Source organism: Microchirus variegatus (assembly GCF_963457635.1).
Source record: "Microchirus variegatus genome assembly, chromosome: 12".
In the NCBI taxonomy this organism is placed as follows: domain Eukaryota; kingdom Metazoa; phylum Chordata; class Actinopteri; order Pleuronectiformes; family Soleidae; genus Microchirus; species Microchirus variegatus.
Genome location: NC_139813.1, coordinates 18,899,472 through 18,924,224, shown reverse-complemented (window position 1 = coordinate 18,924,224; position 24,753 = coordinate 18,899,472). Strand labels below are relative to the sequence as shown.

The 24,753-nt window shown below is 43.2% G+C and overlaps 1 protein-coding gene across 2 annotated transcripts; it reads left to right on the top strand.

Moving 5' to 3' along the window:
* Nucleotides 1-24,029, top strand: tulp4a (TUB like protein 4a; the record flags this gene model as incomplete). 2 transcript variants are annotated; one of them, XM_083899026.1, is made up of 14 exons in its annotated part: nt 1-252; nt 10,493-10,621; nt 11,712-11,873; nt 12,252-12,472; nt 14,347-14,447; nt 14,563-14,729; nt 15,388-15,612; nt 15,735-15,969; nt 16,651-16,795; nt 17,111-17,255; nt 17,364-17,457; nt 17,555-18,021; nt 18,325-21,168; nt 21,978-24,029. In XM_083899026.1, the coding sequence occupies 14 exons, from the start codon at nt 1-3 to the stop codon at nt 22,092-22,094; spliced, it is 5,304 nt and encodes a 1,767-aa protein (XP_083755152.1). In that variant the 3' UTR covers nt 22,095-24,029. The 2 variants fall into 2 exon arrangements, with proteins under 2 accessions (XP_083755152.1, XP_083755151.1); XM_083899025.1 differs by having other exon boundaries at nt 17,555-21,168.
* Between the last annotated feature and the right edge of the window lie 724 nt (nt 24,030-24,753).

Sequence of the window (24,753 nt, the reverse complement as noted above, 5' to 3'; positions counted from 1 at the left end):
ATGTTTGCTTCCGTGGAGCATGGCCCGGTCCTCTGCAGCGACTCCAACATCCTTTGCCTGTCCTGGAAGGGCCGGGTGCCCAAGAGCGAGAAGGAGAAGCCGGTGTGCAGGAAGCGTTACTACGAGGAAGGCTGGCTCGCCACCGGGAATGGCCGAGGAGTCGTTGGGGTCACGTTCACGTCCAGCCACTGTAGAAGGGACCGTCCCACTCCACAGAGGGTGAACTTCAACCTCAGAGGGCACAACAGTGAGGTAAGAGAAGTGAAAATATGCATCAGATCATCATCCTAGTCACTTATTAGTGTTTGTGTAGAGTAAAAGAACAGAATTAGAAAAGCACTCAGAGAGCGCAGACCTCCGCCAAGGCAGCTCAGTGCCTAGCATCTACGGATCACGCCCCAAAATGTAATCACTTGTTCCTGGTCCCATTGCGGACATTTCCTGAAAATGTCGTCCAAATCTGTCCGTGACTTTTCGAGCTATGTTGCTAACAGACAGACAAACAAAACAAACTACGGCGAAAACATACCTACTTGGCGGAGGTCAACAAAGAACACCCTCCCTGTTTAACAGTAATGGTGGTTTTCTATTTTGAAGTTCTAGCACTAATTGGCTCGACTGTGCTCTACTCGTTTTGAATATCAGGCACGTCGCTTTCCCATTACCATAGTACCTCAACAACGTAAGAAGTGTTTTACTTTGAGTCTGTGTCGGACTTGCTGTCTGGTGCGATCTGCTCGGTTGTGCTTGACCCCACTCAGCAACGGCAACAGCAAAAATAGAACTGCTACCTATCGATAGTGCTGCGGCGAGCCACTTCTGGGACGCTGCTGAGATGTGCCGCAGCGCGCCCAGTGGAAATGCTCACATTGATTAGAATGGAAGCGATCAGCGACGGCGTCGCAGACATTCCGCTGCTGTAACGCGCCCGGTGGAAATCCAGGGTTGGAGTAGGTCACACTAAATACTTTACGAGGCTGTTTATTTTGTTTTTTTCCGAAAGGTCAGTAGCGTAATGTCCGGGTCTGTCACCCATCAAATGAATGAATATTCTCACTCTCACTATACGGCAGTGCTCACATGAGTGGACATTATACACACACACACACACAGGTTGCGTTATTTCTTTTAGGAGCATAGCTCTCTTGGTCAGATGGAGAAAGGTGCTATGTCAGCGTTCCATAAGGCAGCTGAGGGGGTGAGTGGATGAATCCCCACAGAGAGTGACTGAAGCAGAAATGTCATTTAATTCTGCCCACTTGAATCTGGTCCAAGTACTGAAATTTCCTTTTAGCTCTAGTGTATATACAGTGCAGAGGAAGTTAAATCCTGCACAAGTCTAATCTTTTTATGTGGCTGGAATTACCCACGTAACTTTGTGTATTAGTTACTAATTTTTATTGTGATTTAAGAGACATGATTCATGGTGTTTGCTGTATGTAATGTGTTATATTTTTACAGTTTGGATGGCTGACATTCATCTGAGACCACATCTGAGTGTTTGACAACCATGCCACAATTATGTGACTGGACTGGTCACTTCAGCACGTTTGTAGAGCTGTGGTCTCAAACTGGCGGCCCCCCAATCGATTTTCATAATGAAAAACAACCTCACCGTCTTTTAAACGCAGTGTGTCGCTGAGGCGAGGTGATAGAGTATATGTTTGCTAGCAATGTTTATTATAACAGTAATAATAAAATATTTGTTTATTATTACCCCATTATTAAATGTATCATATACAACATTCAATTACATATATAAATACACTTGTTAGGGCCCGAGCCACGAATGGCAGTGGCCTACACTATTATTTATGCTTTGGCCCCCAGGTCATTTGAGTTTGAGACCCCTCTTGTAGAGAGATATGTTACTTTTTTCTTAGATTTTTATGGTATTGAATTAAAGCACAAACTGCTACACTCATTGGCTATGAACATTGGACCAGTTGGAAATACTATTACGACATACCGCTTTAATGCAGCTGTGACAAGTCCCTCACTGCTGTCTGCTCTTACTCTTGCACAAGTAGTTAAAATAATTATCTCCTCTCCACTTCCACTCTATATTTAATATAAAGCAAAAAAAAATGCCTTGAGAAATCACTTTTCCACCCAGTATGTAATTTGGGGTTTCACACAGAGGTGGAAATCACATTGATTGCCCCAACGTATTCTGTCAAGTTATGACAGATCTTTGTGCTCACTCCCTCCATATAATTTTCCACACTAGTTCAAGTGTGCAGAGGAGAGAAAGCCGTTTACCGGTGTTCAGTCCCACACCGAAGGAAATGACCCTGAAAGCATCTGGTATTTAGTCGTCACTCCTGTCAAGTTATTACATTATGTTTTATAAGGAAGAACTGTGGTGACCTGCTGCTGGCAGCAGAAGCAGCTTCTCTTTTGTCTTTCTTGTTTATTATTAGCTTTAGCCGATTTAACAATGTTGATGTGTTTGACACATTGTCAACTTACTTGCAAGGAGGCTTTTTTAAATTATTATTATTGTTATGTCGGTTGTTTTATGGCTGTATTTGGCCTGCAGGAGTATGACCAGCCTCAGAGACTTGAGTACAGTCGAGAATATCTTGGTTTTGAGACGTTGGCGTGGCGAGAGAACCACTAGTCATCTACAGGAACTCCACTAGAACCAGGGCTGTTCTGGTCTAGAAGGAGACAACAGGTGTATTTCTGCTATGAATTTGGTGTCTCTAAGGAATATGATAGCGGAACAGGCAACAAGTGCACAGTTTCTGCTGGCATTGTTGCTCTCAAAGAATAGAAATAATGCAGTCTCAAATTCAAATGCTTTGGGCTGGATTTTCACAACACAACTGCTGGTGTAACCGTGTACAGTAGCTGTTTGTTTAACAGTGTGTAGCCCTGATATTGAGTTATTGTTGTTTTTTTCTGTGCCCCTGTTTACCTGCCAAGACGATCTCAAATATTTATATGCAGTTGTTTATCACTGTTGGTTATATCCGCCCTAAAGCACATGTTGAAATTATAGCGCAGCCATCGCTGGAGAGATGCAGCATTGGCAAAGTACATCCTTGGATGCTCCTAACCTTAGTATAGAGAATTTTAATTAGGGCTGTCCTCTATAAGATTCAAATCATTACCATTGCTTTATGGTCTATGGGAAAAAAAGTAATGAGTCATTGAATATTCATACTGAGCCGCTACATTTGATTCAACCGACTAGATTCTTAGCAGGTCCATTACCTAAATCGTCCCCCATTTTTCAGTCTGTTACTTGTACTTTTAGGCGGTCAAAGAACGTGTTTGTTGATGTGATCGAGCCATCTCACGAAACAATTTGTCAAAAAAGGAGTTTGCTGACTTTTGTAACAGACCCTTTGACGGCAGCACTGATTTTAATCAAGTTATAATGTTAACACAATTAAGTCTCCTTTGTCCTCGAAGGCTGTCCTCGAAGGCTGCCCTCTCAGCAGTAACGGCACGCCCGTGCCCTAATATTCTTGTCCGTTGAACGTCGGTGGTGCCCGCGGTTGAAAACTTGTCGTTGCTTGTGTGCGTCATGTTGTGAATGAAGGCGACGCACAACATGAATTCATCCCTGTGGCGTCCGCTCCAGCCAAGATCAATACTCACAGCAGCATCTGTGAGTTTGTCCATTTTTTCCCTTTTGATGTATAGACCCAGCGTGTCCTGTGATCATTTTTAATGTTAGTATAGCATCTGAATGAATGTGCCTTTTTGTATCTGGATCATTATAGCAGCATAGTAAAGATCTTAATCTGTCAGACATGTGTTGGGAAATGAGTCGAGGTCTTTATTCACTGCCCCCTGCTGCGATAAGTGGTTTGATTTACAGTTTAGTTTATCCCATGATAGAGAAAAATGTTGGCGCTTGGATGAATGTGTCTTTATGTTGTGGTGAGGCTCAGTTTGTCTTGTTATGGCAGCTCCTCTTTGTGGCAGACAATTACAGGGCAACACCTTCAAAGAGAGTAATGTGTATGTGTGGTGTGTTGTTCCTTTTGTTCACCTCTTTTTTTTCATAGTGACTCTCACAATATGCTATGCTCTTATTTACATGAAGCGTTTACACTGTCAAGTCAGTGTATATAGCATTTAATCATATTCCACATCAATGTAGTGGTATACAGTGCAGTGACATGTATATGTAATGTTGTAGATGAACCAAAACTGCCGCAGACAGTGTATATATCTATATATATGTGTGTGTGTGTGTGTGTGTGTGTGTGTGTATATGTATATGTATGTATGTATGTATATATATATATATATATATACATATTTCAACAATGTGTATATGTATGTATACGTGTGCATATATATATTTGTATATATATATGTGTGTGTGTGTATATACATTTATACATATACACACATATATACATACATACAAATACATATATTTTCGGTTTCAATTATGTCAAGCATTAAAAAAACAACAACAACGCATCCAAGGGAATAATGGAAAACCAGTGATGTCTGACATTTCTTTTTGAAAAAGGACAACTTTATTATCAAAGTTACAGATTATTTTAAGTAAATCTATGAAACCTATAGATGAATTGTTAGGATATGTGTATCCTCCACTGTATTACACCTTTGTGTAATTATTCAGTGTAAACCAGCTTTCTTGTGCAACTATCATTTTAGAATAAAAATAAATCACCCAGACAAGTAAAAAAGTGAAACATCCCAACACTTTTTTTGTGCTATTATTTTTACAGAGCCACTGACCTTTTAGAAGCGCGCTTGTCATTTGCTTCGCAGTTTGACAAATTGAAAATAGATGAGAGTTTTGTGTCTCTTGATGTGACTGTACTTCTAATGCTGCAGAATAGCCCCCCTTGGGATGTACATCAGAATAAATAAACGCCTCTTCTGACAGTCAAGTGTTGTTCTCCCCCCCCCCCCTCTCCAGTACATTGTGTTGAGATGCTGAGCAGAGTGAGCAGCCAGTCACTAGGTGTCCATTCATTCTCCATAATAGCTGAATAGCAGAGACAGGCTTGACAATAACTGTCACTTCGTTGACAGCGAAATGTTGGCCGCATCACAGGTTCTGGGAAAATTGTCTGTCAGTATCTTGTCATTAGCTGTGCTATATCTAGAGCTAGTAATACTTGTATTTCTGTTGGAAAGATCCATTTTTCTCTGTTCTTATGCATTTGCAAATCTCTTTAGTTCTTATGAAGTAAAGGAAAGCAATGGTACTGACTGAGTTATGTCACTGCCGCCAAGTACTGATTCACGTTTAATCATTTGGTGCCATATTTCAGTCCCTGAAGCTCATTGCATTTCATGAAATGCTTCAATTACGACAATGAGCCACAGTGCAGCTTAGGTCTGTGAAAGTACAAAACAACAGGTTTTGTTTTTGTACCCGAGCCCCGAAGCAAAGGATATAGACTAGTGCTACACACTGCGAGGGTGATACTGAGAAGTTTGGATTTATTTTTCATTAATTACACAAGTTGACAAGACTTTAAAATACCGTAAAAGCTGATTGAACGTGTCAGTGTTGGTGTTGAATGGTATCCTACGCTAATGTTGAATATTATAAAACAGTTTAAAGGGGGCAAAAGCATACATTTTTAAAAATAAATATCTGTTCATTTGGCATTTAACAATTTGTCTGCACAGTTTCCTGCAGCAGAAATGCACAACGTCCTCCCGTGTGCAGTGTGATATCCTCATTATTGCTGACACATCATTGGCTCCTTTTGTGTACTTGCTACAACACTGAAAGTAGTAGTCGCTTGCAGACGGAATGGACAATTAGACTTGCTAGAAAGTAGAACACTGGGCGACAGTCTCGAGAGAGAGACGTCAGTTGTTTAAAAATATCCACCAAGACAAAGTCCTCATTACAATGTGTTCATTAAATGTGTGGCTAAAAAACTATTTTCTAATGATGGATGCAAAGGTTCTGAAGCAGCGTGCATGCGTGCACGCCTCACTACCATTCCCCTGAGTTTGACGGGTGGATTCCCTCTCACTGAGTTTTCCTTAGAGTCCAGATTCAGCCCAATCCATCTGAGACCAGTCGACCCCAAGGCACCTGCTCTTGTTTACTACTTCACTGTGCAGCTTGAACTTTTAGTGGTGGCCTACATGCTGATCTAAGTACTTATTTGTTCTCACAATGTTCCCTGGGCCTCGATGATGGCACAGCGTTTAACTGTAAACATCTTTAATAAATAAAAAGAGAGAAATAGTCATTTAATCATGTATGTTTTAATCTTTCTCTTGGTGTAGAACGCCTCATAAATAACCAGCACTGATGTGGGACCTGCGTACCTCTTATAAATGGGTAGAAAGGAGGAGGAAGGAGATACTGAATGACTTCTAGATGCAACTCATTTGTTTGTTTAGACTTGGCAAAAACATAAAAATAGATTGCAAGACATGCAGAATGCAGCGTCGCTGTATTGCTGCAGGAAAGTTTGAGTCTGGCGATCACTCACCTCTGCATCCATCACCATCTCTGTTCCCTGGTCTTGTTATATTGTCTAATTAATTGCTTCCTCTACACCACAGCTATTCACCTCCTCTTCTGTTCCTCCTCTTGTTTTTTTTGCGTCTACTTCTTGTTCAGTGCCTCTCTCCTGATCTGACCTCTTGACACGAGAATCCCTGCTCAGGAGTGTGGAGAGTACATGACCTGTGTGCCGCATCAAAATGGTCACACCACAAATGTGCTTAGAGGAAAAGGCTTTAGTGTGTTAATCCATCCTTGGAGAGGACGTGTTGCATAACACTTGAGCTCGGCTGCCTTCTCAGATCCAGGTGTACTTCTCTGATGGCAAGATATACTCCTGGGCTGTACAGTGGTTTCTCTTTTCAGTGAGATCAGGCAGACCTACATGCACATTAGGTTCACTTTGTTTTAAAACTGTGCTTTTTGCAGGTAGAAGCATTTTTGTTAGTCCAAATTATCAATGTCTCTCTCTGCGTCCTTCTTTATTTTTGCCGTTAAGTTCCAGACAGACACAGTATTTGTGCCAAGCACAAGCTGACACGTTTCCCTGCATGTCAGTTTGTCTCAACTTAACCCACTGTAATGACATTTTGGTAAATGATGACAGGTCAGAAACATATTCATGTGACAGGTACCAAGTACAACTTTAACTGCAGACAAGATTTTACTTTGGGTGTTACGTGTATGTTTGTTTTGACATTTATTTACCATATGGCGAATGTATATGTGTATATGTATATATGCATATATATACATGTATATGAACATCTGTATATATATGTTTGTGTGTGTATGTATGTATGTATATATGTTTATGTATGTGTATATAGTATATTATTAGAGGTTGACAAATATGGTTTTTTGTGGCCAATCCTGATTTTTAGAAATCAGGGCAGCTGATGGCCAATAATTTCATTTTTTGGTCTGTATATTTAGCTGATTTTCTTTTTTCCTCCATCTGATAACTGTTTAATGATTACAAAAAAAAATATGAGGAACCAGTTATTGAACAACACCAAAGGTCTTTCTCATAGAGGTTTGCTTCTCATTTCACACCAGAACCTGAATGATCCTTCATAACCTTGCAAAAAAGAGAGTCATGTCTGCACGATGCCAATGTTGCCATGAGCTCATGAGTTCACCGCGTTGACACACAACCATCACAGTGTCCCCTCACATCCACTGACTCCAGTTCAGCCCAAATGATGTCTCCTGATTCAGTTTGGAATTTCCAGTAAAGTTGCCGTGGTCAATTCAGCTCCCAGTGTCCAAAGTCCCAGCAATAGAACTGGAGCTGCAGTGACAACAGCTTGGCACCACAGGAGTAAGAACAGTGCCAACTTCTCAGGCTGAACTTTGTCAATGGCTGGGCATGTGCTGGCCAAAAAGCAGAATCATAGGAATCAGGAATTACTCTTCATTTGAGGTGTTGGTAGGGATGGAATGGACACAAGAAAAAATACTTATAATACTTATATTATTGATACTTTCCTTGATAAATGTTGGAGATTAATGCATGTTTTCATGATCTTGAAGTCTTTTATACTGATCTACAGTTCGCCATTGTTTGGTTAGATTCATGTGTCGGACGTCACACTAATGACTCTTACAGTGACGGCCCTCTCTGACTAATCAGTGACCGGCAGTCTGTCAATGTTACATTTCAGTGTCAGCTCACCAGGTACTAGATTCTATCCCTAATGGAAAAGCAAATAAACCGAGTAGAGTTGAGTCGAGCAGTGCTAGAACTGTATAATGGAAAAGCACCATTAGTCCTGCATGGAAACAGTTGTGCTGTCGTCATCCGACAGCTCACTTTTTTTTTCTATTTCAAATCAATATGGGTACTTGGCACCTACTGTGTGCACAGTGCATTTGTTTGACCTTGCAGCACCGTGTTAATTAATGCAATCTGTACTACATGTGTTTCGCACGTGTGCATGTGCCGATTCTGCCCGTGAGCTGTTAGGCCCCCTTCGCTGTCCTGTGGTTTCTCACGCTTATCCTGTCTGTTTCCATGTGACGTCTGATCTCCCAGATTGCTGCGTCACAGCGAGGTGCTCAGCTGTCTCCCTCGCGGGATGCCTGACTAGCTCACACTAATCTCCACACTAAGCTAAATTTACACACACACATTTATGTGGATGCAGAGTGAGTGTTCTCACAGGCAAAAGGTGTGTGTGTGAACCCGCAGCCTTTAGTTGTTTCCGTTTTCACCTATTTTTTTTATTAGAGATTGTAATTGTGCAGTTTAGCTGTTTTATGTTGTATGATATGATACATAAAATGCAGCATCAAAATGTCATTGTCTGTGTGACTTCACCTTCGCTCCCACTGAACTCTCCTGCGTCATGTGACTGAATGATAGATGGCAGGCTTTCTTTAATGGTTGTAAATAATAACTCTTGCTTGGTCAGAATGACATAGACACATTAAGAGACCTTAGTTGTTGTCCTGTGTCGTTTTCCCTGCGGGTGTCTGGCCGAGATGTACCTATGGAGCCCCATTAGTATTTATACCATGGGGAGTGGCTTGAAAACACTCACATTTGGCTCACGAGTGTCTTTTTCCTGAGGGACATAAACCAGGTTAGCGGTGACTGTGCCATGGTATAGTCATATAAACATGTTTTTGTCAGTTGGACCTCTTCGTGACAATGCACGACGCAAACAGCAGAGCAAACGTCTTTGGTTGCATGCGTTGTGGCTGTCTTTGCATAGAAATGTTTCCATGTCCTGAATTTTCTGTTTAAAGTTTATTTGAAAGACATAAACTCATGTATAGGTGAAATATTCTTACCTAACTAACCCTAACCCAGTTTTGCAGTACTGTACTCTCTTACTAAATTAGCAACCATTTGGTGTCAGAAACTATAGAGTATACATTTGAAGGAATGGTTGTTTATGTGCGAGTTAATGTCACCCGTGCCACTGGCCCTTGCTTTTTGCTTTGCTGCTGTTGTGGGTATGAAGGTGGATTCTGTTTGGGTAAAAAGAGCAAGACTGCGTTGGCTTATCCACCTCTCAGCCACTGATCTGTTGGATTTGTTCTCAGAGAGCGTAAAACCTCGCTAAAACCTGCCCTGTGTTGTGTTGTTTCGAGCGTGCACCGCCCACGTGCTCCGCTCCCTGCTTAAGATTATTCTCCTGGGAATAGGCTGAGTCATGCTACAGAGGGCCAGAAAGAGACGAGGAGTGTTCTGGACGGCGTTTGCAATGGTGGGGACACTGATATATAAAGGGGTTATGAACAGTTTGATGATGATCTATATTGTTTTATGCCGGTAATCACCACTGTCCTTCGTCTGTAGCTCATCCCTCAGGATAATGAACATCCATCTGTCTACTCAGTGACCCCAGGACAAATAAAACAGTTTACTCTTCACAGCACAGTGTAGTGTTTTAGTTCATGATGCTCATGTTTGTCCTTCTGTCTATAATTTACATCATTTGTGTATTCTGCTCAGTATATCCAGAATCTAGTGTCGAACCAAGAGGAACACTTGGAATTGTGCTACAGAAAGACAGGAAATTGAATAATTGAATCGCACTGTGTTTAATATTCAGGATATTAGCACCTCCTTTGTGACATTTTCAAAAATGAGGTTTACGCACTTTCTATTTCCATCTGGTTTGATGCTAAATTTATCTAATTGAAATGTGGTATCTTGGATTTTGCTCTCATGTAGCACGACAAGGTTTATTCCTTCCATTAGAGGTTTAATATCTTATTCAATACTATCGCCTTCTAATGTCTATTTCACTACTGCATGAACATTAAATCTGTTTGTTATGTTTTGTGGATTGTAACTTTGGTTGATCACCTCACACTGTCAGTTGTATGGAAAAGCAAACACTAAACTCTTTGCTGTATTCAACACAACAAAATATGGTTTCAAATGTCCACATCTCTCCAACTGATAGGGACAGAGACATTAGCTGCTGCGAGGACACAAAGTATTTCCCAAATCGTTCCTTTAAACCCATTTTCTTCTTTTACTCTTGTGTCTGTAAGGTGGTGTTGGTGCGGTGGAATGAGCCCTTTCAGAAACTGGCCACCTGTGACACAGATGGAGGGATCTTTGTTTGGATCCAGTACGAGGGTCGCTGGTCCGTGGAGCTGGTCAACGACCGAGGAGCTCAGGTAAGATACGTTTTTATATATATATATATAAAAAAACGTGACATGAAACGCAATCGTCAATAATTAGAATGACATTTTTCCTTCGATATGTTGTAATGTATGCCGTGCAAACACAATAATAAGCATTTAAAGAAGTGCTTGTTATTAAATTATTCATGAAAATGCAATGGGGGAATATAAATAATTAAACGCACAACATACAACCGTAATGCATAGCAGCAGTAATAAATATTTAAACGGAAGATGTCGTGATTACACAAGTATGACCACTTATAAAATGGAGTATCCACATTAATCTGAAAGTTAAAGTGTTTCTTTGTTCTTGCACATCATACGATCACTCACTGACAAACATTTCAGTCTTTTTTTTTTTTTAGTGTATGAGTTGTTTGCTTCATTGATCAATCATCACTGTCATCGTCTTAGCTGAATCTGACACATCCTGACAGCTCCTTGTCTTTTGTGAACAGTTTACTTGATAGATGAAAGCCTAAACAATCGCTTCACTCTTTAAATATAGTGCAATATCACACAATGTACACTCACATCTATACAGACATGTGAAGCAGTCATAATTTTAATTGAACCAGACCTCATTAATTTAATTTAAGTTCTGTTAAAGCTCCCATAGAGTGGTCCTATCGCACATAGTTATGGAGGTCTACTTGCATACATTAACTTGTTTTTATGGTCAAAAACCTCCTAGTTGCTGTAAATGAGCCGATAGAAATCTCTCCTCACTGAAACTCTCGTCGGTCGTGCTGTTTCAGACTGAAATCTCACCCCCAGAAGACAGACTGTGTTGTGATTGGCCAGCCAACGACGGCTTTCCCAACTGTTTTGTGATTGGCCAATACCTGGAAGTGACGTAATTTGCACGTCAGCTCTCAGAAGCGCAGCTCCCCCCTCTGAAACGGTGGATGCACTGCTACTCATTAATGTTTAAAAATAGCTTCGCCACGACTCCCCGCCGCAGTCCTTTTCATGCCTTTGACCCGGAGTCGGACCCACAGTCAGAGTCAATAAACCTTGTAACTTATCTTTAACATCAAATCAAATTTTAACTGCTGCTGTGTCTTGTCTTCTCCAGGTGAGTGACTTCACCTGGTCCCACGATGGCACCCAGGCTCTCATCTCCTACCGTGACGGCTTTGTCCTGGTGGGATCGGTGAGTGGGCAGAGACACTGGTCCTCGGAGATCAACCTGGAAAGCCAGATCACATGTGGGATTTGGACACCGGATGACCAACAGGTAACACACTCTCTCACACATCACATATAAATCTGCTGGATATGATGTATATTTCTTTAATACCAGCTTATTAATGCTAATAGATGTAGAAGTTGCATGTCTTGATTTTCCACTAATAGTGCAGAGACTTGTCATTCTGATAGTAGTGACAGGCCCTGGGGGAGATCAGCTGTGAGTGACAGTGGACATTATCTTTCATGAATATACCGTGGTTTTGCTGGGCAAAGTTTTTGCTTTCATGCTGTCATCTTCATCCCATTTATATCTTTCTCTTTCAGTAGTTTTCCCCGTGAAATACAATCCCCTTGGCTCCCTTTGCTGGCTGTCTGTTGTCATTTTCTTCTTCTTCCTAAATCCTCCTCACTGATTCTGTTCCAGGTGCTGTTTGGCACGGCAGACGGACAGGTGATAGTGATGGACTGCCACGGACGCATGCTGGCCCACATACTGCTACACGAGTCGGATGGCATCGTCAGCATGTCCTGGAACTACCCCAGTTTTCTGGTCGAGGATAGCAGCGAGAGCGACACTGACTCTGACGACTTCTCCCCACCACAAGGTTTGCTGCTCCCAGTTAGATTTTTCGACCCCAACATGCAGTTTTTCCCTCATAAAAAGAAAGTCCCCAAACTAAAATAAACTTACCTGCAGTGTCGTTAATATAGCCCTGGTGAGTGTGACGCCAAAGCTTTTTAGAGTATTTTAGAATAAAGTATTTATTCTCCCATTTGTTTTTAGTTTTAGAATGTGTATATTTTACTTGTTTTACAATAAATGTGGGTATATTTGAATTCCTGACAAATGATATCTGACTGTGATAATAAATTATAGACGAGTGATGGTCGTACAATACCTTCTGCTTTCTCCTTATACACTTGTTAAAGGGGACATATTATGCAAAATCAACTCTTTAATCATTTAAATCCTTATATTTGGGTCTCTGGAGGCCTTATCAGTAGGAAAAGTGTGAAAAAAGATGACTCACTCATGTTTTTGTGGTCCTCCTCAGTCTAAGTACAGGAGATAAAACACGCAATGTTGACTTCCGTGCTCATTGGGACGTCACAATGCGCTAAATTCCTGGAATTGTTGTCTAGCGGAGCTCTGCTTTGTCTGTTAAACACGCGAGAGTGCTGGCAAGGGCAACGGTATCCGAAAACTGGAAGTCCGCGAAGTGTTCTATTCTTGGCTCCACATTGCAGCACAGAGTTCTACACAAACTTCCAGCCTCAGAGGATTTATCTGTCCAGTGGATACATGTTATATATAACGGCAATGTGCAAATGATCACTTTTCCAAATGCTAACTGCTAACTGCTGCTACTCCCAGTAGCCTCTGTGGCTTTCATGTCCCTTAAGGTATAATCTGACCCCTTTAAGAAATGTCTTTCCTGTTCACAGTTGTTGTTTTTAAATATTCACATTTAACAGATGAGGAAGTGTCCTCATCCCCCTGGAGTATTTTTGTTTCTCTCATGGACCAAGTAGTAAAGCTAAAAAAGTGCTTGCCTAAGCTGGAACATCGATTACGCTCGAGCCCACTAATTAATCCAGTCAATAGTAATTGATCGGGGCCTGATAGAAATTATCTCTCAAGTCGCCAGCCTGACCGTGACAAGACGCTGCCTTTCCCTCTGCTCGCCAAATCTCTCTCTCCATCATGATCTATGATGACGCCCTATCATCAGCACAAAGCACAGCATAACGCAATCCATTGACAGCGATTTTATAAATGTGATTTGGTGCAACACCCACTGTAAATTGAATACAGTAGGGACACAGCCGAGAGTCGAACGCGGGTGGATGTTTTAATTGTGTTAGTATTTGGGTCATTGCATGACTGTGTGAAAGGACACTCAAGGTTTCTTGAAGGTGTGTTATTTATAGCAGTTTACCTCCAGAATGGTACTTGTGTGCAGTGCAGTGAAAATGTGCTGAGCGTGTTGTTGTCGTGCCGTTGTGCGTTCTTGTGAATAGGGCGCACTGAAAATGAATCACGGCTTCCACGCCACGGACCCGTCCTAGCCTCTCCCATAACGACCCTCGACTACACCAACAATAAACGCGCACAGTCTCACAAACAAACACACACACAAGCAATAAAGCGCTTGCACAATCTTCCTCGCGTTCAGTCTGTTTTTATGGCCCACTCTGGAAATGAATATTGATCACCCAATCCTCTCTAGGTTACCAGTATGATGCCTCATTTATGGCTGCTACTAACAATTCCTTTTATTGTCAGTATATTTGCCAATTATTTCTCCTACAAAATAGAAGGGGAAGTGGCATCACAGTTTTCTAAAATCCTCAGGATTCCCAGTAGAAACTGTAGAACTGTTAAATTGCGGGACACGTTGCGTAGTAAGCGTGTACCAACATGCAGCTTACATCGCTCGTCTGTCACCTCGTCGTGTTTGTGCCACACGTCTCTGACATGTCTCTGTTTGTCCTTTCGCCTCTTTCTCAGTGCACAGCCAGAAGCCACTGTTGACAGTCAGCTTCACCTCTGGTGACATCAGCCTGATGAGCAACTACGATGACCTCTCTCCCACCCTCATCCACACCAATCTCAAAGGTGTGTGAATCTTTTTTTTCTCCTCCTTTTATTGTTTGTCTTGTCACATGTTTTCTTTTATCAAAACTGGCTGCTGAGTTAATGCTTTTTTCCCCTCCCTTGTCCCCTGCTATAGACGTGGTAGTTCAGTGGTGCTCACAGGGAGACCTTCTAGCAGTGGCAGGGATGGAGAGGACTGTCCCCTCCCCCGACCCTTCCTGTCCTCCCCCCACCAGGAACGCCATTGTCAAGTTCTTTAATGTTCAGGGTGAACACATCTACACACTGGACACACCAGCACAGGTGATTCTTTTGACATTCAGTATCACGTTTATAAACAACAAAATACAATAACATTAAAACACACAGGGATTGAGACGAGGTTGTTGCCACTATCCAAAGCTAATAAAATCAAAATCCCGGCCTGCCAGGTTTTATATAGTCCATCCATTTCTTCCAGTGCAAAATAAACTTATCTTTCTATCCTGCATACAGGTGATTATTTTCAACACACTAAACCTGATTAAAAGCCCTCTTTGTGTCACATCTGATTTCTTATTTCTGGTGTTATATTATCGTGTTAAGTGTTATAAACTTAAACTACAGAACATGAAGTAACGTCAAGTAACTAAGAGAAGTGACTAAGTTACTTACACTTCCGTAAAAATGAGTAATTCGTTTATTAGATTGTGAGTGAAAAGGCCAACTTTCAGGTTGTGATGAAGATCAAAATAGACTATAATTTACACTGTGATTATGGTCCGTCTTGCAGTCCACTATAAGCCTCCACATATTATCATCATTATGTAGATAGAGACATGGCAGAAGACTTGTTTTTCCTAATATTTGATCAAAGCATCAACTGTCAAAAAAAAACCAACATTCACCAGCTTTTTTTATGTTCGGCATTAATGAAAGGATGTTGTGCGCTCTCTGATGCATCTGCCTCATTATCCCGCAGCGCCCGATCACGACTCTGTGCTGGGGTCACCGGGACTCCCGTCTGTTCTTGGCGTGTGGCCCGGCACTTTACGTCGTGCGAGTGGAGCACCGCGTTGCCATCCTGCAGCTCCTCTGCCAGCAGGGCATCGCTACGGCGGTGAAGGAGGAAAAAGACGTTGCCAAGCTCACCATGCCTTCCCGCCTCTGTTCTTATGTCACTGCTGCTTTCATCCCCACCATCAAGGTAACGCACAGCCGTGGAGTTATTAAAACTAAAATAAAAATCAGTGTGACACATGACATGACTTACATCCTCCATTAAAATTTTTTTTACACAAGACACATTTTTTCTCTTTTCTCTTCCAGCCCCCAATCCCAGATCCCAACAACATGCGCGATTTTGTGAGCTATCCAACATCTGGGAACGAGCGTCTGCACTGTACCATGAAACGTACGGAGGATAATCCTGAGGTGGGGGGGCCCTGCTACACTCTGTACCTGGAGTACCTCGGAGGTCTGGTGCCTATCCTCAAGGGCAGAAGAATTAGTAAACTGCGTCCTGAGTTCGTCATAATGGACCCCAAGTCTGATGGGAAAACAGGTGAAATAGACATCTGACATCTGTATTTACGTCTTTGTGTGATCTGTAGATATTTAATCCCGCCATGTTTACACTTCTGTTTATTCCCCCAACATTTGAAATGCTAAACGCATTCCTCTCAGACACATTTGGCTGCTCCAGTGCCTTTCCAGTCATTTGAGGGGGTTTTTTTTAGCTGGCATTCAGTGAGTTAGTATGTTTTAGTCACACAGGGCAGATTGGGCCCATGTTAATTAAAAGCTGCTTAATGGAGGCTCTGATGGCCCCTGGGTTCCTCATAAATCAAACGGCTCACTCCCAACGCAGTGATAAATGAAGCCAGCCATGAAATGGTTCCAGTCCATTCACACTTTAATGTTCATCAAATAAATTAGCCCTGGCCTGATCTAGAACAGCAGTGTTTCTCAAACTCTGTATGAATCACGAAATACAGAAGAATTATAAATAACTGTAGGACTAAATACTTATCTGCTGCGCCATCATGTTTTGTTAAAATGATGGATTCTTCCTGCAACTGTTTCCTACAGTAAAAAAGGTCAAAAACCTGTTTTGTGAATTACCAATTTAGTTCCTTTGAAACCGTTGCATGATGTGTGGTTGTACATGAGAGGACAAATAACACCACCCATTTGTTCAAAGGTAACTATTCTTTTCATCCATCATCCTGTTTCCTCTCCTCAGACGAGATCTACGGCAACAGTCTGATATCTGCCATGATCGACAGCTGCAACTGCTCCGACTCCAGTGACATCGAGCTGAGCGACGACTGGGTTGGCAAGAAATCTCCAAAGATATCCCGGGGCAGCAAATCCCCCAAATTGCCCAGGTAAGCAGACATGTCCCTGAAGGACCTGTGTGTCCTGCAGCATGTCGTATAAAACTAATACTTTTCTTTTTCTAATGTGTTTTAAATCCAATAACGAACAGTCCACGTGACACAGTATGTCTGCAAGTTTACTCACTATTAAACACGTAGAGTCAGGCAGATATTTTGTTCTGTTTCTTTATTAACCGTTTACATCAATAATGCATTTTATTGAAATATTCTTGTTTTATTTTTTTTCGTTTTGCATGCCTAAACTTTTTTTTTCTTTATTTGCTACCTTCTCTGTAGAGACTTAGTTTGTCCCTTTACCAACAGGATCAACATTGATCCCAGAAAATCGCCCAAACTGTCCCGTGCTACACAGGAGATCTCCAGGTCACCGCGGTTACCCATACGGAAACCTTCGATTGGTTCACCCAGTCTAACACGGAGGGAATTCCCTCTTGATGACATCACTCAGGTAAAAAAACAAAACAGATCTTGAGCCAATTGTATTGCTTTGTATTAGTGTCTTAGTCCAGTGTTTGTCTGGGAGGTTTATTAATGACAATTTATGTTTGGTTTGCAGCAAAATTACCTCGCTCAGGTCACATCCAATATTTGGGGAACAAAGTTCAAGATCGTAGGGCTGGCTGCATTTTTGCCAACCAATCTGGGTGCAGGTAATCCATCATTATCTTTGACATTTATAAGTGAATTAATAAAATATTTGCTTTATATTTTTCATTCGCTAATTATACCATGTCCTTCTCCCTTCAGTCATCTATAAGACAAGCCTCCTCCATCTGCAGCCTCGACAAATGACCATATACCTACCAGAGGTGCGCAAGATCTCCATGGACTACATAAATCTACCTGTCTTCAGCCCCAACGTTTTCAGCGAGGATGAGGATGACCTGCCTGTCACAGGCCCTGCTGGTGGCGCCGACGACAACCCTCCCTGCACTGTTAACATCCCAATTGCTCCCATTCACAGTCCTGCCCAAGCCATGTCCCCCGCTCAAAACATTGGTCTCGTCCAGTCATTGTTGGCCAATCAAAACGTTCATCTCGACGTCCTAACGAATCCCTCCGTAACCTCTGCTGGTGCAGCTGCTGGTGGGTCGGACCAAAGTCAGGACACCATCCTGACAGCCCAGTACTCAGTTCCCACAAGATACTCTAGTCCTGGTCAAGTCATCTTTGGGGGTCTGGAAATGAGTCGCTTAATGGTGGGACCTCCACCCTCTCATCATCTGTCACAACAACAGCCAAATCATCATCAACAGCAGCAGCAGCAGCAACAACAACTTCATCATCAACAGCAACTGCAACAGCAGCAACAACTGCAACAGCAGCAACAACTGCAACAGCAGCAACAACTGCAACATCAGCAGCAGCAACAACTTCAGCATCATCAACAGCAGCTTCAGCAGCAGCAGCAGCAACAGCACCTACAACAACAGCTTCAGCAGCAACAGCAACTACAACAGCAGCAACAGCAACTCCAACAGCAGCAGCAACATCAACTGCAACAGCAGCAGCAGCAGATGCTCCAGCACCAACACTTACAACAGCACATTCAGCAGCTTCAACACATGCAGCAGCAGCAGCATCAACATCAACAGCAGCTTCAGCAGCACATACAGCAACAGCAGCAACAACAAATTCAACAGCAACTGCAGCAACAGCTACAAATGCACCATCAACAACAGTCGCAGCAGCAGCAACATCAGATGCAGCAGCAGCAGCAGCAACATCAGATGCAGCAGCAGCAACATCAGATGCAACAGCAGCAGATTCAACATCAACTTCAGCAGCAGCTTCATATTCAAATCCCCGTTCCCTCTATGTCACCAGGACAGCCTTCTGGTGCAACCATACACCAGCTGCAGCCAGGGGCGCTGCAGATCCAGATCCCCCCTCCACCTGCTGATTTAGTGGTTGAGAGAACAGTGGGCGGTGAACATGAGCACCTACTGAAAGTCAAAGCCACAAGGCCAACTCCACAGTTGGCTGAAGGTGATACAGTGGTGTTCAGTGCACCTTTGGAACTCAGCAAGATGAACCCTCCACCCCCTTATCCTGGGACGGTAGCTGCTGCTGTAGCTGCTGCAGCAGCTGCTGCCGCCGCCGCCTCAGCATCTGCTTCCTCTGCAGCTGCCAGTGCTGCATCTGGAACAGGAGGAGGCTCCAATGGGACTCCTCCTCCTGGTGACCTTTGTCTGAAGAAGGGAGAGTTTCCACTTTATTCTTCAGGTCAGCAACAAGCACAGTACCACACACCACTAGGCTACGAAAGGATAACGACATTTGACAGCAGTGGGAATGTGGAGGAAGTTTGTCGTCCTCGAACACGCCTTGTCTGCAATCAGAATGTGTACTCGCTCCAGGGACCTGGCAGCTCTGCCACTCTCAGGGTCACCTCTTCATCGTCCTCCTCTTCATCCGATAAGAAGATCCAGCTGCCCTACACCTCTGCCACTCTCAACAGACTCAATGCACCACGCTACTCCATACCCAGTGGAGATCCTCCTCCATACCCCGACACAGCCAACCAGAACACTGTTGGCAGGAGCCCCGGACAGAGGCTTGACAGCAGTCTGATCCACGCCACTCTCAGGAGGAACAGCCGAGAGGCTGCTCTCAAAGTTTCCCAAATGCTGGAACCACCTAGACCACTGCCTCCTAAGGCCAAAAATAGTGCACTAGCAGCCTCTTTCCAGCAGAGAGTTCCAACAGCCTTATACACATGCAGTCAGTGTAGCAGTGGATCCAGTGTTGGCGGCACTGCTCCAGGGAGTGCTAACGGAATTGCTGGAGGAACTATCATCAGACAAGATTTCCCTCCCAGGAGTGGAGCACCACACAGCACAGTTATAGTTCACTCCAACAGCACCACTCCTCTGGCCTCCCAGTCCTCTTACAACCTGCTGAGCTCTCTTGAAGGATCTGGGACTGCAGCAGGAGGAGGAGGCAGCAGCAGAGATAGGACAGATTACATCAATTCTGCCTTTACTGAGGATGAAACACTGAATCAGACACTGAGGCATTTGGCATTAGGAGGAAATGATGCATCAGGGTTGGTTGTAAAACGCCCACCTCCCTATCAGTGGGACCCAGCTGCCACAGAGGAAGTGTGGGTTCCTCAGGAACGGACAGCAACGCTGAATCCCTCTGGCCCCGCTGGACCCCATAAACCACCCCCGCTTATTCTTAGCCCTACCCAGCACTTGGATGTGTCCAGACTGCCTTTTGTCCTTTCTCCAAAGTCCCCCACCAGCCCCAGTGCTGCATCATTTCAAGCTGCAGCAGCAGCTGCAGGCTATCAAATCTCTCTCCAGTACCCTTCAGTCACTGCCTATTCAGGAGCTCAGCTCCAGCCCATCCCAGGTTCGCCACGTCCCTGCTCCTCCCCAAAGGAGGTGGTGGCACCTGTGTCCTTCTCACAGCAGGATGCAACCCTTGTCTTACCGCCAGGTTATCCTGCTAATCTTGCAAACCTGGCCTGCTGCCCCCTCCCACCTATGTATCCTGGAGGAAGTGCTTGTTCCGGGCTTCCCATTCCTCCGATTGCTCTTCAAACTCCTTGGGGGACCTATAACTCTTGCCCCCCTATGTCCAGTCCTGCAGTGCCACTTCCACCAAAAGCTTCCCACATGACAGTAGACAAAAATGCTCTCTCTCCTCCTCCCCCTCCACCTCCTCCTCCACCACCACCCCCTCTACCACCACCACCGCCACCAGCAGAGCTGCAGAGCCATGGAGGATTACAAGAGGCCATGGCAGAGGCTGGGGAAGCTTTTCAGGAAGTGCTCTCCTTGACTGAAAGTCCTGTGCCACAGCGGTCTGAGAAGTACAGCAAGAAGAACCGCAAGCGGGGGGACGGTCGAGCCGACGAGGCAAACGTACCGCCGCTGGCTGAGGGGGGCAAGCCAAAGAAGGAGGGCAGAGCACTGGGTGATTTTAACTCGCTCATCTCCAGTCCACGGCTGGGAGGAAGGGACAAGAAGAAGCTGAAGGGACAGAAAGAGCAGCAGCTGAAAACGAAGAAGTTGAGCAAGGCCACTGCCAACAGTGAGTTCCAGGACAGTTCAGAAAGTGAGCCAGAGCTGTTCATCAGTGGGGACGAGCTGCTCAATCAGTGCCAGGGCAGTAAGAAGGGCTGGAAGAGTAAGAGGAACCTCAGAGCTGCCTGTGAACTGGATGAGATCAAATGTCGAAAAGCCAACGAGAAGGAGGATAAAGGGCTAGGCAGCCAGGGGTTTGTGTATGTCATGGCCAACAAGCAGCCACTGTGGAATGAAGCCACGCAGGTCTACCAGCTGGACTTTGGTGGACGCGTCACACAGGAGTCTGCCAAGAACTTTCAGATCGAACTGGAAGGTCGACAGGTAAGAGCTTCAGTGAATGTCATGTGCACTTATTGAAACAAGCATTACTGGGTTGGGCACTAAAACAATAAAGCTATTAGATCCTTATCTAGCCAACCACATCGCAACACATTTTGGTGCTTTAGGTCAGAACCTAAGCCATTTCCACGAGTCTCAGTTTCATCCACATCCCACAGTTTGCTTTTTAGCTCCACCCAAGATAATGCAGGTCACATCCAGCTCTGCAAGCTCAGTGCCATGGACTGTGTCCTGCTCTGTCCACAAGTTAACAGGTTTTCACTACCACCTAGTGGCGGTGGAGACAAACTGCATGCTGGGCAGCCGGAGACCTGTTTCAAGGCAGATTTCTGTTGTTGTTTTTAAATACACACCTTGCATGTTATTGTGTGTGTTTGATTTGAGTGTGTGTTCTCACCTGGAGTAAACACAAAGCTGATAGTATTTAAAATGACTGTTCACAAATATAATCAACTGATATTAAACTGATATCGTAAAATCATTGGAATTCAGGTTTGCATCAGTTGCTATGCGTCCTTTGCACTGCCCAATGCGTGTAAAGCATCTTCACATTAACTTTGTATGTAATTTCTTTAATTTTTATTCTTTAATGTTATTGACATTTGTGTTGTACTAAAACAAGCACTGGGCCACACACCTTTAGCATGGGCACCATTTTTATAGTGTAACAAACTATTCATAACTAGAGTAATTTTAAGTATTCCTGCATGATTTAATGAAATTAATTTAATTTGTACAAATATGTGATTGTTCTATGTAGTCTAATCTGATGTTATTGTGTTTTAACACAGGTGATGCAGTTTGGCAGGATCGATGGCAACGCTTACATCCTGGACTTCCAATATCCCTTCTCTGCTGTTCAGGCCTTTGCTGTGGCTTTAGCCAATGTCACCCAACGCCTCAAATGAGATGTCCCACCCCTACACACCCCCTTTTTGAATGCAATCTGTTGAAAGGGGCACAGTTGTTGTTTCATTTGAGATTAATCTCTGATCTTTGATTCTGGAGAGAGGCGAGGAAATCTGCCCCTGGTCAAAGAGAGAGACACAATCATGCTGCACTACACAATGCTGCCACTAGAGTTGGTGCAATAAGCAGTGGCTGCATTTGCCAAGGATGCCCCTCGGATTTCCTCTGTTTTGGAAATCGCGGGCACCTTGCGATGCATGTAGAGCCAAAGAGTCGAGCTTTGGTTACCATGCAAATAAAAGCTGCTTTAGCTAGAAGAAGCTTAGAGACAAGAGAACAGATCGGTCGATTGAGAGAGAAATTGTTACGTGCAGGGGCAGCAGTAATACTTGAAAACCACTCTGGAGATCAAAGATGTTTTTTTTGTGTTTTTTTCCCCCAGAGCACACAGGTACTACTGGGCACTGAAATCCATTGCTGTACAAACCTTCAGTGAAACAGTTACCACTTTTTATTCTATTGCTTTTGCTTTTGAGGATGTTCATATTGACTAAACATGGTGGAGGGTAGGAGGGACTCTCTCTGCCATTCCTTTTGCTCAGTCTATCTAAGGCTGGTATTGAGGCTTAGATATATGCATCATGTAGGAGCTACTAAGAGTTCACACTTCTCACTGTCGTGAAGAGTGTGTCACTGTCGAGGAGTAAATGTGTCCGTGGAGAACTGCAGTTTTTTTTTTGGTTTTACTTGGACTTTTGAAGGAAGAAGAAAATGTTTCTCTGTTACATGGATTAATTTATATGTATATTTTGTTGTTTATCTATTCAGATATGAATTTCTTTGTTTGTGATACACAATCCTCATACCCTTGTCAACATGGACTTCAACTTACTTGCTTTATTTGGGAGACTGAATATGAATATTGCTCTGGAGCGTTGTACAGAATAGCTTTGACTGACATATGCTGTGCTTAGTAAAAAAAAAAAAAATCTGTGTATGGTGACACGGTCGCAAAATAAGATTGAATAACTCAACCTCTGGGATGACGTGGTGTGTCACCGGGTGTCACTTCTGTGAAGTGAGTATGTCGTTGGGAGGGGACTGTCCCTGCTCTGAAAGACCACACTGAACATGTAAGCATTAAGCAAGGTACAGGAAATATTTTTGTATATTTCACCTATGCCATTTCATACTCTTTACAGAAGTTATGTAAATACATATCAGCCATGTGTAAATGTCGTAGAGGCTGCGGTGACTCTGACAGATGTCTGTTTACAGCCGTCTCTGCTGTGTTCTAAGTGTATGTTCAGACGTGTGTGGGGGTTAGTGCTGTTTTTAACTGGACGGCGACAACCACAGACGACGTTAAGCTGAAACCATTGTCACTGAATCTTTGAAGTCAAAACTCCAATGAAGGATGAAGCTATTGAAATCTGTTCATAGAGAAAGCTGACACTGAAATCTGAAAAGCTGGTTAATTGTTCTGTTCTGTTCTTTAAAGGCGGTCACGCTCATTTTCTGTTCCTATTAGCCAGTTGACAGGTGCGTGGGCACATTTGCAAATAACTGCAATGGGCTTTATTTGTTCAAGATGGAAGCCAAAGTCAGAAAATGGAGCGGTGATATTTAGGCTTAATAACTTTAGGTCTATGTGATAAGACCGACCTCAAATATGTGCCAAAATATACATTTTCTAAAATTCAGAGTTGGATAAAACGGGGGCAGTTTGACTCGACGTGTCCTATAAAAGAAACTTAATTTGGACCAGCTCTGCTTTGCTCTCTGAATTGACGAGATATTAGATATTTTAGTGTGATCTGAGATGCATGTTTGTCAGAGGAGGGTTTTAAAAATGGATCATAAGAATTTCTACTGATCCTTAAAAAAACAACAACATGAGCATGGCATAAAGGCAAATCCACCCTTTTGTGTTAGTTGTGCAATATTTTCTTTGAGGGGAAAAAAACAATTTTTGTCATCTTTTTTGACCATAATTTGATACCTTTTTTTTTTCTCAGCATCTCAGTTGCTGGTCTGTCTGTATATTTTATTTATGAGATTATTTCCTAAAGGAGATCTAGTATCTATTCATACTGTATATTGTGGAGTTTTCTTTGTGTTGCTAAGTTTGTTTCAAATGAAGCCCAGTTTGTGAGATTGGATTGTGGGTTGCCGAGGGCGGTGGGGGGGTTGAGGGAGTCGGGAGGGGTCAGATTTTTCTGTGTTTTGTGACGTTTGCATTTGGATGAAAAAAAAAAAAAGATGTGAATGAGTAAGTGCTCAGTTTAGTGTAGCCGGTAGACTAGTCGTGTAGAGTGTAACTGTCAAGTCAAAGGTGTGTCTGTATTCAACTGTGCAGTCTACGATCCCTTCAGTGTTGAACCGCTCTTCAGACGTGTGTGTTGTCATGGCTTCTTACACACACACACACATCGTTCACATAGGTTCACAAGTGTAAGCCACTGAGTTCGTGTTCAGAATGGACTCGGATTAAGGATTCACTTTAAAGTGATTTTATGACATGACCTGTTGTAGATATTGTAGGATTTGGCTCCTCTTTAGAAAAGATATGTGCTTTGTACTTGTAGGTGTAGATTTAAATGACAAAAACACTTTAAAAAAAACATTAAAAAAAAACCTGAGTCTGGTTTGGTGACT